This window comes from Callospermophilus lateralis, chromosome 8 (genome assembly GCF_048772815.1).
Source record: "Callospermophilus lateralis isolate mCalLat2 chromosome 8, mCalLat2.hap1, whole genome shotgun sequence".
Classification (NCBI taxonomy): domain Eukaryota; kingdom Metazoa; phylum Chordata; class Mammalia; order Rodentia; family Sciuridae; genus Callospermophilus; species Callospermophilus lateralis.
In genome coordinates, this window is record NC_135312.1 from 16,549,445 (window position 1) to 16,564,567 (window position 15,123).

Below are 15,123 nucleotides of genomic sequence, written 5' to 3' on the forward strand. Positions count from 1 at the left end.
TTCAAAATCCTAATAAAATGTTATGTAATGCATATTCATTAAAAATGAAGTACTCTAAATCATAAAATAGTTCTACTTGGTAATAAATTCTTAGAATAGACCACAAAATGACTTGAGAACAAAGCATAGTTATTGGAGAAAGAATTAATAATGATAAATTAAAATTATTTTTTAAAAGTAATACCTAGCAGGTTCTAAAAGAAAGCTACAGAAGGAAAACATGCATACTTTCTATAAGACAAGAAAGGTCTTCTATACAAGTTTAACTTGCAAACCCAACCCCAAACAACAACAAAACAAATATTAATAGCTACATATCCATGGCTGTTAAACACTTAAATGCTTTCTTAAATCTCTTTCCAGGTTCAATAAAGATATTACTAAACAATAATCATAGGTTCCCTGGAATGGAGAAAGGGTCTTCTGTGGGTTTTTGATAAAGTGAACCTCAACTCTATCAATTATGTTTAGATTTTTATGGTAGGAATGTAAAACTGACACATTTCTTTTAAAGAAGTCTTATAAATCTAATCAAAGAAAGAACACTTATTTAGTTTGTTATAGTTACTATGATTATACAAAAGTCTCTTGACCTAAAGGCATAGAACACAAAATTTCATGTAACTAACTATATATTTATTTTTTAAATGTATGGATTACAATAATGAGGTAGGTATAACACAGGAACTACAGTTAATAAATAAATAAAACATGACTGAAAGACCATGTGTCATGAGAAGAACCTGTGATCTGAAACATGATGGTGGGATCTGTGCCTCAGGGACAGCATGCAGAAGCTCCACTTGGGCTAACCTGAGTCTCACCTGCTGAACACAGCTGAGCATCTAACAAATGGTGGTGAGGCCCAAGGGGACCCCTGACTCTGACCAGCACCAAGGCTGTGGAATGGCGGATGGTATTCCTGTCATCATAACCTGGACAGGGTGGAAGAGGTGGAGAGAGGAAATGCCTGGAAGTGATCAACTCACCAATAAGGTGGACCTTCATCATGATCCAACTTCTACGATCCGGTTTAGTATTAACTTTAAAAATTGATGAAATAGGAACACATATGAAATGAATGTTACCACGGAGCTCTTCCTATTTGCTAAACTCATGTATAGATTACTATTTTCAATGACATTAAGCTAAAAAGAAAATAAGTGATATTAAGGATGACAACTCAAACACAGAAATCCTTCTGCTGGATTTTACCATCTTTCCTTGAGAAAGAATCAGGATTTCCTCTACTTCATAATCAATACTTTAAAATTTGCAGAAATCTCATTAAAATTTTCAGAAATCTTATTAAAATCTATAGCATTCCATGACTAAAGTCAGAATGGGTCAAAACCATCAGATGCCAAACAATAATATACTAATTTACCCAAGTTTTTTTTTTCTACTTACTCACTTTCAAACAATAGTTATTATGACCTATCTGAATCATTTTCTTGTGTGTAGCTACTAGGTATTAGCCGAATATCACCTTTCAATTACCTCACTGCTACAGATTAACAGGGATTATGTTTAGCTGACTTTCTTTGTTAATGAAGTCCACTGTTAATTGTATTCAACTACAGCTGTTAGAGGTTTAGCTACTCTGTGCCTGACACTGTGCAGAACCTAAAGACATACAATGAAAGAAGCTATGGTCCTTGCCATCAAATATTCATAATCTAAAGAGATGATCAACAAGTACAAAACAATATGAGCCAATACTTATTGAGTGATTATTCTGTGCCAAGTACCATTGTGAATGTCTGCACATTTACCTCATTAATCTTTTCAGTAACTCCTTAAGTACCATTACATAATCCCCCATGAAACAGATAAAGAACTGACATTCAGAAAGGTTAAGATACTTTTCCCAAGTTCGCACAGCTGTTAACTGGGGGGAAGAGAACAGAAACCCAGGCTGCCTGGCTGGAGAGACCATACTCTTAGTTGCCACATCATAGGCTTCACTATCAATCATTATGCTGCCTTAGAACTACTCTGGAGAATGAACAAAGCCCCAGGGGATTCACAGGCAATGATTAGCTCTGCCTAGGGAAGAGAAGGAAGGCGCCATTTGCAGAATCCTAGGGTGGAAACAGCATGAAGACCCAGAATGACTGCTCTGAAAACTCACAGGACAAGACGTGGCCAGGATGAGAGCGCTCTTGGACGTGTAAAGAAAAACAGACTTCTCAATTCTGGTCAAGTAAATTAGGAAGAATCAGCTCCTGCTGGCTAGATTATAGCTGAGCTCAAACATTTGCTAACTGCTAAAAAGCCCTTGGCAGTTTACTGGAAAGACATGAGTTCATTAGGCTCATATGTGAATTATGGAATCAACAGTGAAAGGGATCATTTTGATAAGAAAAAGTCAGAATAGATTTGACTGATGCTATTGGCAAGAGTCAAGGACCAGGCAACTCCACCTCCAATGGGAGACCACAAGACGGGGCACTGGGTTCAACAGTGACCCAAGCATAGCTCTGCCCTGGAACAGCCCACCGTGACCCATGAGTGGCACATGATGACAGAGATGGGCAGCATTGCTGAAAAGTGAGGGGAAACAGAGGACCCGCAGGTGAGGCAGGAGAAGACTGATCAGAGGGTGTCAGACTTCACAGAGGGGACATTTCTGAAGGGTCTTTAAACATAACCATGGAGCTAGGAAGGGAGGGGAGAAGCAGGGGACTCTAGGAGAAAAATCAGGGGGTGCCTGCACCCAACATGGATAGGCGGTTGGGAAAGGAAACAGAAGTCTGCTGTCACTGGGCAGAGGGAAGAGCAGGCAGAAGGAGATATGAGCAAGAGCACTAATGTGGAGTGAGAAAGTCACCCAGCAGATACCTCCGAGACGGATGTTATGAAGGGTTGACTGAGGCTGACTTCCCTTCCAGCCAGATCTGGAGACAATGCTCACAAATATCAACAACCTGAGATGGCACAGGCACTGTCAGAAGAGGCTCCATGGAAGGGGACACTGTTAGGCGCCCTCTTCTCTGCAGGTACCAGCTGCAGGATGTGGGAAGGACGGTCTCCATGGTGGTCCTCACAGAGGGCCACAGGGCCAAGAGGCACTCAGGGGATGGGAGCAGCCACTATTTGCTAAATGGTAAGAAGGTATTTCAGTATTTTATTTACCAAATGGCAGGGTTACATTGGCACATGCTGGCTGATTAATAGTACCCCCAGGTAGACAAACCTACATGGATTTGTATGAAATAGCCTATAGTACCAAAACCAAACAGGAATCTACAATAGTTAGGGAATTTACGATAGTGTGGGCAATACAGGTGGAACTTGACTTAGGATGGGTCAACGTATAATTTTTCAACAAACAGAAACACATTCAGCAGGAACCACACTTTGATTTTTGAGGTTATTCCAGGTTAGTGACATGTGTTAGTGATATATTTTCTCACAACACAGGGCAGTAGCAAACCACAGCTCCCAGGCAGCCTGAGCTCACAAGGCTAAATGACTGAGACTCGAGCATTCTGTGTTGCTAAACTATGGTGTCTGGGAGGTCAGGTGCCATCAATACATGTTCAACTTGGGATATCTTTAACCTTACAATGAGTTTGAATCTACAGAGGATGGGAGTCCAAACCTGGCTACGAGGGAGCCTTCAGGAAAGCACAGAGAGTCAAAACATGCAGGAGGCAAATCACTTGAGACATCTACTGCCAACTCAAACATCCTCTTAAAAAATATGTAAAAAAATAAAAATATCTTCCTTATGGGTTTAACTTCATATGATCCATTTAAGGGTAATGTAATCAATTGCTGGCTGTTCAAATTGTCTAGTTAGTATATTCAAGGGATTAAAAAAAATATGCACAGGAAGAATAAAAACTGCTCTAGCATTAAAGTTTAAAATGTGAAGAAAGTCCTCTGTCAAAGTGCTAAAGCTTAAGTACATTTGGTGCTGCTGATGTTAAAACTGTTAACTAATTTTATTTCATGGAAGATATGTTCCTTTTTCATTCAGTGTAATGATGTCCATCTATGAAGCATGAATAATAATGTAGCGTGTTCTTGCTCTGGTCACAGGATGATCTTTAAAAGGACAGAACACGAAATTGGAAAAATCTGAGAGTATTCATTTAAAGCTTTCTGCTTTAGAGGGCAGAAACCCTCCTTACACAGAGGTGTAGGCCATGAAACCGACGAAACGTACAGTTTCATCATTTTTAATCCCTTTCTACCAGCCGTGATCATCTACGACAGAAGGTTCATCACTTTTAAGGCTCCTCAAAAACACATGCCCTTGTGTGTGTTGCTATTCCTACGCCTTCTGTGGTTTATTTTTACCAATAAATGATGCAACACAGAAAACTGAGCAGGTCTACAGTGCAAGGCTGGGTACATCAAGTATTCTTAGAGCCCAAAGTAGAAGAATCTTGCCCATTTTCCTGAGTATATGGTACCAAATAAATATAATATTATCAGACTTGTTGAGGTTATCTTGGTGAGTTGTGATATTTCTAAATTTGGCAAATGAGCTCTCTTTATGGAAGTCACCAGGGTAAAGTCTGAAAGAACACACTGATTATGCATTCATCCATTCACACTTACTGGGCACCTAAAGTATACCAGAATATATTTGATTGATTTTTGTAAAGCCATTAAAATGACTAGAACTGGGGGCAGTGGTGCACACCTGTAATCCCAGCGGCTTGAGAGGCTGAGGCAGAAGGATTGTGAGTTCAAAGCCAGCCTCAGCAAAAGTGAAGGGCTAAGCAACTCAGCGAGACCCTGCTCTAACTATAATACAAAATATAGCTGGGGATGGGGCTCAGTGGTCTAGTGCCCCCAAGTTCAATCCCTGGTACCCAAAACAAAATGACTAGAATACTGTTTATAATGCCAGTCAGGAACAAACCAGAAAAGAAGTTCTGAGTAATTAAAAATCACAGAGAATATAATAGCACATGATCATACAAAGCTAAATGAAAATGTTGCTCCATTAGGGAACTGAACTTCTGCCTCCAGCTACTTAATTCAATGTGGCTTAGTAAAACACATCTATATGCCCAAACACATCTATATGCCCTCCAGCTACTTAATTCAATGTGGCTTAGTGAAACACACCTATATACCCAAATTTTTTAAAAAATCAATAAAAATGAGATATTGAGATATATGTAGATATAGATTTTATATATATATATATACACACACACACACACACACACACACACATACATATGCACTTTTTTGCCAAAATCTTGATATTCACCTTGTCTGATTAAATGCCTGGCTTCAAGGCTGACTTCCCTGTTAGGCACAATGGTAAGGACCCACACTATTTGTAGGGGCCCATAAAAATGTTTTAGTGTCTTAATATGAGGATCAAAACAAAAAAACTTTTAGGTAAAAAAAAAAAATTTTAATATATAATATTAATATATTTGTTTTTATAGTACTACAGTCATAAAATGTAACTTTTGTTATTTTTGTGTAGAGAGAGAGGAGCCCAAGACAAAATTGCTTAAGGTCCAGGAAAGTCATTATGGGGCTCTTCATGGTACAAATTTCCTTTTAAAAAAAAAAACCCCACAATATCCCCATACTTCTCCCCCACCCCCTCCAAAAACCACTTTTATCAAAACCACTTTTATACAGACAACAATAAATGTTGGCAAGGATATAGGGGAAAAGGCACACTCACTGCAAATTGATGCAACCAATCTGGAAAACAGTATGGAGATTCCTTAGAAAAACTGGAATGGAACCACCATTTGACCCAGCTGTCCCACTCTTTGGTCTATACCCAAAGGACCTAAAATAAGCATACTATAGTAACACAGCCACATCAATGTTTATAGCAACTCAACTCACAATAGCTAAACTGAGGAACAAAACTAGATGCCCTTCAGTAGGTGAATGGATAAAGAAACTGTGATATATATACATATATACACAACGGAATATTATTCAGCTTCAAAAGAGAGTAAAATCATGGTGTTTGCAGGTAAATGGATGAAGTTGGAGAATATCATGCTAAACGAAGTTAGCCAATCCCAAAAACCAAAGGCCAAATGTTCTGATAAGTGGATGCTGATCCATAATGAGGGACATAGCCAAAAGCTCTTTTAATAAGGTTATTCTGCAAAGCAAAAGACTTTGTTCTAAACTAATGTGAATAGCGATTAGAGAATGTAACCTACCTTTAGTGCCAGACTTGAAAAAGTATTTGAAACGTTGCACTTGAAGCTCAGCTGCTTGTCTAGGTTCCCATCTGGATCCCGCCTCCCATAATCAGAAAGTCCTGTGCGGTCAGAAGCTGCCACTTTCTGGAACACAGTGCAGGTCATCCCGGTGAAGCCAGCAGCCTTGATGACGTAAGCCTCCAGAGCAATATTGGGAGAATACTTCAAAAGCCAACCAAAACAGGAGTTATGAAAGAGTTATAATCTGGAGAAAAAGCACTTTCCAAGACTTTTCAAACACAAAACACTACGTATAAGCCAGACTAAAAAGCACAAGTTCTCATTAAACAAAAAGTATGTAGAAAACTGGACAAAATTTTAAAAGGCGATGGAACAAAACAACAACAAAAAAGTCCTAAAATGGAAAGATGATCAATGACAAGGAAAACAAGCTACACCGCACAGGAAATCAGCTATAAATGAGAAGTCAATTAAAAACTGTAGTTTGCAGGCTGGGTGTTCAGTAGAAGAGGACTTGCCTACTGTGTACAGGTCCTGAGTTCAATCCCCAGCACTGCAGAAAGGTAAACTAATCTAAAAAGAATAGAATTAATTTGAAAAGCACTTTGTAGGAAGAAAAGCTAGGACCTGCTGATACCACAGCTGCCAGAACCCAAACATCACGCATTCGTCCGAAGCACACCACAAGGGGCTCGAGAAGTAACAGGCTGATGAGCCGCACATTCAAATCCAGCAATGTGACAGGACCTACTGCCAATGCCAAGGGCAATGTGGTGTCCCTCCATTTCCTAGAGAGTGTTAGTTGAACCTCTATCATAGGGACAAAGCAGCATCTCATGTCCTATATGAGGACAGTGTTTTTCTTGTTTTGTTTTTTTACATGAGACTCTGGTACGAGATGCTTAAAGTCTATTAGGAAGATACAAATTCTAAAATGTGAGGAGGAGGAAGGAATTTGGCAAGTGTGGCACACATGGTACTGACTCCAAAGAATGGTATTTTCTACATATGACCGAAAATAATTATTGGTTCTCAAACTTTTCAAGAGTAAACAAAGTTTGTATTAGCTTTTGTCTCACAGAAAAGCTTAGTAATTAAAGTCTGTTAGTTAACAAATCGTGTGTGTTCCAATTTTTTATTGATCAAAGCTCCACATAAAAAACTGAGTTTTTGATGAGTAGCACTAACCATGATCAACACATGAAACCTCAGTTAAAAGAAAGAAATCTTCCTTCCAAGACCCCTGGCACCATATCCTTTCTTAATACAGCAGCCCCCCCACTCATAGTTCCATTTTCCCCCCTTTCAGTTATCTTCAGTCAACTGCAGTCAGAAAGAAAATATTAAATGAAAATTTCCAGTAATAAATAATTCATAGATTTTAATAAATTTTATCAGAATACATTATTAAAACTGTTATTTTATTATTATTTACTATTAACCTGATACCATACCTGGTTTACAAATTAAACCTTATCCTAAGTATGGACGAATAAGAAAACACACAGCGTACACAGGATTTGGTACTATCTGTGGTTTCAAATCTTCAATCTTAGAACTTCAATCTTAGAACACTTCTTCAGGGAGTAGAAGGGACTGCTACTATGTAAGATGTGTCACTCCTACCCTCATTTTACACGTTGAAATGGCAGATAAAAATACACACCATCACCTTTACTACACCCAGGAGTTCTCAGAACTGGTGAGGTTCAGAAGGAGGAAGTAGGTTCTCTCTGCTGAATGATAAGGAGGCCCAAGGATGGCATTCAAACTGGGTTTAACGGGCTGGGGAAAACGTAAGGTGACAAGCTGGTTTCAAGTAAGGTCATGGATCTATGAGGGAGAGGATGGTAGCCATGCTGGGCCTCTATTTTATTTACTATTCAGGAGAGTAACCCTCATCTTAAAGGAGCAAAAATTACAATAAAACACAGTACAATCAAAAATGGTCTCAGAAATCAATGAAAAAGTGATAATCTTAAAGTTGCATAAAATCTCTGCTGTAAGGGTAGAATATTCAATACTACACGTACCCACCCAATGAGTTAAAAAATGAAAAACTGTGGGCCATCAGAATAAGACTGCTAAAGGAACAACCTACCACACTTCTCACAGTTTTAGAACAAAAAGTAAGCGATACACAGAGGAAGTTGGAACAGTTCAAGTTAGAATAGATAAAATTCAGTACTATTTAACTGGGTGATTATCATGCCAATTGCTTCACAAGTATTGGAGGGTATCCAGTGCTCTTCTGAGACCAGTGTCTGGGCAAGCAATCAGGCATCTCTCAAAACACTCCTGAGGGCCCAGAACAGGTACCAGCTCCCTAGCTCCAATGGACCGTGGGTAAGAGCCAACAGAACACTACAACAGTGCTCTTACTTTCCTTGAAGAATCGGTTTCAGTGGATTCCATGGTGCTAAACATTCAAATGAGAGATTTTCAGAGTTCTCTACAGTTACCAATGAAACTGATTACTCAAAAGCAAAATCAGCTTTTAAAATATTTTAGAAAAGGAAATTATATACTAATTATCAGTAACAGATTCTGCGCACCCTGTAAAGGAAGAGACCTGTGTCTTTGGGGTTAGAGTCACTACTGTGAATTTTTTGTCTAAAATACTGTCACACTCACTGTTGAATAAACATGAGCCCCACTGGCGAGCCGGTAGGTAGCGATGCGCTGTAGACACTGAACAATCCGACTGCAGGCTCTCGCTTCCCTCTGCGCCAGCCACAGGACCCGCTCATCAGCCAACATGATGTTGCTTGCGATGTCAACCATCACGTCCCCTAGCTAGTGAGCACGGAGGAAAAAGAAAGAAAGATCTTTGGAGCCGAGGCAAGCTGTCCAATAGCATCAAAATCCTCCAGAGACAACAAGAACGTCCATCTAAATTTTTCAGGTGAAAACCCAACAGGCACTTTTCTCATTAAAACAGCTTTGGATATGAACAGCACATTCAACTATGGTCATTTAAAAATATTTAGCTCAAAACAGGTACTTAAGTAGTCACTACCTCACTAGTGAAGAGACCACTGCCTGGCATCTTAAAAGGAGGAAAAGGAGGACAACTGACAGATTAACAAGATGATGATGTCACAGGACCCCAGGACAAAATCAGCTCTAGTCTTCACCTCAAAACCATTATAAACGTTTCTTTTTGTATAAGCATTAGCTCAAATAAAACTCAATTATTAGTTTAAAAAAATCTGTACTTCCCCCCTCTTGTTTAATCTCATCATGTTCAAAATTCCAGGCACATCCAAGCACCGTGAGTTTCCCGTTCCTGCCGTGCAATCTGTACTCTGTACTCTGGTGTGTGGTTTCCTCCCCCTGAATGAAATCATTCTTCCCTTCCTTGGGACTCAGTGAATGCTTCAAGACCCAGTACCTTGAAATGAATGGACCCTAAGAGGAACTACTGTACGGTTTGCTTTACGTGTTTCCTATGACTGATTTTTTTTTTCATTAGCTCACTTCAGGCCTCACAGATGTAAACATCTAATTAAGCAATGCCAGTATTGCTACTGTCACCTGTGTATCCCTGCACAACCCTCCTCCCCATGAGAAATGCACTGAATGATTGTACAGAGCAAATTCTTCACAAGGAGTCTGTTGCAGAGAGGATAATAAAAGCATTTACAGGCTGGCTGGCCCTCTCCCCCAGAAGTAGGCATCAAAGGTGGAGGCCCCGGTGCAAGCCAGGAAGCTGCCGTTGCTTCAGCAGTTGTCTCCTGGTCCTCCCAAGAAGATCCCACCTAAGGTTTTCACTCCTCTTCTGCTTCCAGCACTCTTCCCAGTGAATAGAATTATGAGGGCAAAGGCGGTTTGGGAACAAGTTCAGTCCAAACCCTATGGTTCACTTTACAAAGAAGACAGGCAGATCCAAAACCTGGAACCATGGAGTGTGGTGGGCAGAGAGATGAGACCAGCACCTTAATGGTGATGCTGCCACCCACCCACATCTTCCCGCTCAGTAAACGCATAGCAATGGTCCTGTCTTCTGAACAAGGTGCAGATCACACTCCAATGATAAATGCAGGCCTCATGAGACCATGTCTGGCACCCAACAAGCACTCCAAAAATGTTGGCTCTGCTTGTTATTTTACTAAAGCATTTTAGTGCTAAAATAGACTTCTTTTTTAAGATGACAGGCTCCAGAAGTGACAAGGAGTGTATTTCACAAGTCTGTGTTCACATATAACCAGAACTAACAAAACCGGCTTTTTGCCCTCTTAAAGCCCCAGCCCCCAACCTCAATCTGATCTGAAAAAATCCTGACTCCGTACTGTCCTGATCACAGTGGACCATGATTATTTCCAAGTTTTGTTTCCAACGTAAACATCTAGGAAAAGGGACATCATACTATCTTACTTATACCATTATTCACTAGTAGAATTGGTATGGAGCCCCACAGTTATCTATGTTTATGAATCAATGCTTATCAACGTTCATTATTCTGTTCATGTACAATGTGTATTAAGTAAACATTTGTTAGGGGTCAAAGTGAGCCCTGCGCAGTAGACATACAGCACAGTCTTCAAGCTTAGAGTCAGGTGAAGGAAATACAAAACAAGCCAGTAATCCCGTTCTTTAAAAATGATTAGACGGTGATCATGGCAGTGACGGAGAATAACAAAACAACCCAACCCCCCTATGTTAATGGACTCACATATTCTCACAGGTACTTCTCCCAAATCTAAGACATCAACACAATCAACTGGCAGAGAGAAGAAGCCCACCAGGCAAGGTGGCACTCGCCCACAAATCCCAGGACACAGGTCAAGGCAGCAGATCATTTGGGCAAAGAAGCTGTAGACTAGCCCAGAAAACAGAGCAAGACTCTGTCTCGAGAGGAAAAAAAAAGGAAAAGAAGAAGAGGCTAACAACCACATTTTACAGAATTCCTTTTCATTCCATTTTATATGATTCACAGGAATATTATCATCCCAGGACATTTTCCTTCTGACGACAGGGCTGGTGAATTCCACTCCACAGGAAGTTACAAAGACAAGTTCTGACTCCTGATATGCCCATTACTGAATGTACCAGTCAGGTGTCTATACAGAGATTAACTAAGAAGTCCTAATTTTAAATGGGAATTAAGAACAGCTGGAATGACTGAAGTTTTGTCTATTATGATTTATTGTTACCTCGAGTTTCTATGTGGAAATCAAAAAACTAAGAGAGATGAAGTAATCAAATATGCTTTATGACTATCAGAAATGAAATTCCTGTTGGCTACAAAAACTTAAGAGATAAAGCACATAAAAATACTGATTCTATTCTGAAATACCTGCACAGCACAAGTACAATTAAAATTTGTTTACCTTTTTTTTTTGCAGATTAAAATATATGGTCTGTATAATGATTTAACATAAAACCTGGCAGACATGTCATCTTTCCAGAAAAATTATGATAACATGACCAAAGAATTCAGCTCTGCTCCACTAGATAAGACCCTTGTAGGAATGTAACTGATGTAACTGAGCACCTCTAGGAAGGTGACCCTAGCCAAGAACAAGCCATTTTTCTCATTTTTATACCAAATGGGCTAAGAACCAAAGAAAGGAATTTGTTGCCAAAATATTTGTAGAGCAGATAATCACAGAATGCTACATGTTTCTGTAGCCTGTTAGGGAAGTGGCTCTGAATCCGACACAGTGGCCAAAAGGGACACGAGAGGGAACAATGCATTGGATCGAAAAAGTATTCCTGAAATCAGACACACAGAGACAATTTTAATGTGCAACCAGCATTCCATACAAAGCATCGTATTTGTCCCTGGACTCATTTCCTGTAGGTCACTCCAAAGGGTCGAAAGGAATCAGGCACCTGTTCCTGCACCTGTCACACTAAACTGTAATGACCAATGAAAACACATGGGAACACACTTTATCAAAGATGAAATGTGAAGAAATAAAAATGCCACATGAATAACAATGAAAGTGCCCAGAGTCACAGTTGTAAGAGATAGATCATTCTATGTTCTAAAGTCAAAATCATCTGCAAATTCAATAAATGTCTGGTATGTTACATTAATAAACAGACAAGATAATATACAAACTCGATCTTTAATTATAATGTAGTAGGAGTATGGTGTTTAACACTGAAGACAAAATACTCCTGCGGTCTGGAGTTCAATGTTCCTGGATTAAGGCTGTCACTTACAAAGTTAGATAATCCAGAGCAAATCAGTTGGCCTCGCTGAGACCCAGTTTGCTCATGTGTAAAATAAGGAGACCAGGTTCCCTGTAAGAAATGCTCAGCACATCTTATTCCAGGCTAAATTAAAACAAAGGAAACCCAGAAGACAAATGTCTTCTCACACAACCTAGTGGAAATAGAAATAAAGAAAAGTAGGCAGTTTCTAAGAAAGGCCAAGTGACTTAGGCCCTTCCCATATTTATATTTTCAAGTGCAGAGTGGTGAGGGACACTGTCAATTCTAAGAACCAGAGAAGCAAGAGTGACAAACAGATATGTAGCTAGGCATCTGTTTCAGGGAAGCTAATACAGAGGATGAAGACGAGAGGTTGGAGTGACCTGTCATCCAAACTTGACTAAGATGTCACAGCATTTTCACCATCACGGCTGCTATTTTTTTTTTAATTTTTATTTATTTTTTTTTTAGTCATACATGACAGTAGAATGCATTTTGACATATAATACATACATGGAATGTACACACATCAATCATATTGTCTGTTCTATTCTGCTGCCCTTCCTATCCCCGCTACTCCTCCCCTCCTCTCCCATTCATGGCTGCTATTAACGGAGTGGTCTTCATGATTGTCAAAGAAGCAAAGAGTACACTTAAGAGAGATGTCAGAACATTCTCATTAACGCCTCTTAATCCATTCTGATCTGGAGGGGCCCTGTATTTTCATAAAAATAAATAAATAAAAATAGAGGGGTACATTTTTAGATAAGAACTGATGAACCAATTATTTATTTGCTGATGACCTAACTGTTCGTCTAGAAAATAACAGCTCAACAACTGCAAAATGGCATGAATGAATTCTACAAGGTAACTAGGCAGGAGATCCACATCCTTAAGAAATCAGAATCAAGGAAAACAGAACATGGACTACATATCTGCAGATACTAGGGACATGGGCTAATCCTGGTGACAGAAGAGCAATTTTTAAAGCTCCTTTTATTTTAGAAAATTATGAATGAAATATGATGTATAGAATTTGTTTTCAAATGCTCCAGCACTAAGGGGAAAAAAATGAAGCAAAGGAGCTAAGGAAAGAAGGAAAAAGGAAGGGTGAGCAGAGGGAAGGAAGGTAAGGGGGAAAGCAGCTTGTAAGACGGGTGAATCGAGATGGTGAAAGCTGAAAACGGATACATTTTTCCAATGAAAAAGCTCTCAAAAAGTTAAACCCAAAGAAAAAACATTTTTAAAAGTAATATAAGGATAGAAAATTAAGACAGTACAGAGGTTTTCAAAGCCTATGCCAGGGACATGCTGCCCAGCATTACCTGAGCTGACCTTCTGCAAGTCACATTCTCAGAGCCAGCCCCAGAGTTACTGTGTCAGCACCTGGGAACGGCAGGCAGGGGTCTGCTCACAGCAGCAGTCTCTGTTTAACAAACCCTGCCAGTGATTCTGACCCAAGCTCAATCACAGAGCCAGACCCAGGTCTTTGAAAAGATTAATCATACAGAAAAGTCTGGCAAGTAAGATCAAGAAAAAATAAAGAAATATTAAAAATAAAGAATCATCATAAATGTCAAAAAGGAAATGAATATTTAAAATGAATAAATAAAAGAACTATACATTTTTAAAAATCTGTTCATAAAAATGAACTAAATGAACTTAAGTAAACTAGCCTAAGGTATGTGTCTCACTTGCATATTTAAAACTAGAGCTCAATAAAGCAATATAAACCAAATCTACACTTTATGCACTTTATCATCTTCTGAAATGGATATATACTGGTTTCATAAGAAAAATACCTCTAATGAATATGGAATAGACACTTACATTATCTGACAATCTTTAGCTGTTTTTAGAAAATAACTTAATACGTCAGTTTGATAGCTTTCAGTACCTATTCCTAAGACAAAAGAGTACTAGTCTGTGTTGGTTAGACTCAATCACAATTTAAAAAGCAATTACCTCGCTATACTTTACTTAACAAATTATCCACAGCAGAATTAACTTTTGGGACATAATACAAAAATCAATTAATTTTTTGTCCCTCTAAGACACGTGCATTTTAGAATATCCTAGCATAATTTTATGCTGTTAATTAACTTAAAATGAAGTCCTTAAATCTCATAATTTCTTTTTAATACACTAATAAACAGTGAAAGCTACAGCCTACAGTTTAAGGTTCCAAAGAACTGTATAGGAAATCAGTCACCACATCACAGGTAATATTACATTTATATGCCCACAACTCAGTGACTCAGTCTTGAATATTTTCCTTCTCTTTCTCTTATTTATGCTCGGTAAGTTCCTGTTACTTGTTTTCAAAGACGATCATTAACTTTATAATATGAAATGAAAGAAATCTCCTTCAAACTAAACTTTAGGATAACTAAATAAAGCACTCAAGATTTTCTAAGATCCTAAGAAGAATAATTTCATACCCTAAAAAAAACAGACCCAAATTTTGCAAAAAAAAGTTTTCCTGGATTTTCTCATTTTTTGTTCATACGAACTCTGCAAGTTAAACAGGGCAGCATTTCCATTTTAAAAATAAGGAAGGGCCCACGGTTTGTTAACCCACAAAACTGTCTTCTCCCTGTTCAGCAGGATATTTCCACCTAGAAGCATCAAAGCAGCAGACTGTTCACTCAACGCACTGGCAACAGTTCAGCTTGAACCTCAGGGCTACACTGTTCTTTGCAAATTGAGAGGTAAGCAAGAAATTCCTCACATCCAAACAGGGTAGGGAGGGAAGAAACAGGCATTATAACTTGGCAAAATCTTT

At 38.9% G+C, this 15,123-nt stretch overlaps 1 protein-coding gene across 1 annotated transcript in view; it reads right to left on the minus strand.

Moving 5' to 3' along the window:
- Adgra3 (adhesion G protein-coupled receptor A3) overlaps positions 1–15,123 on the minus strand; it is a 107,581-nt gene that overhangs the window by 26,173 nt on the left and 66,285 nt on the right. Inside the window, exons 11-12 of the mRNA XM_076864257.2 lie at positions 8,808–8,969; positions 6,171–6,374 (exon numbers count right to left, since the gene is read on the minus strand). Of these exons, the coding sequence (XP_076720372.2) occupies positions 6,171–6,374; positions 8,808–8,969 (366 nt within the window). The remainder of the gene's footprint in view (positions 1–6,170; positions 6,375–8,807; positions 8,970–15,123) is intronic.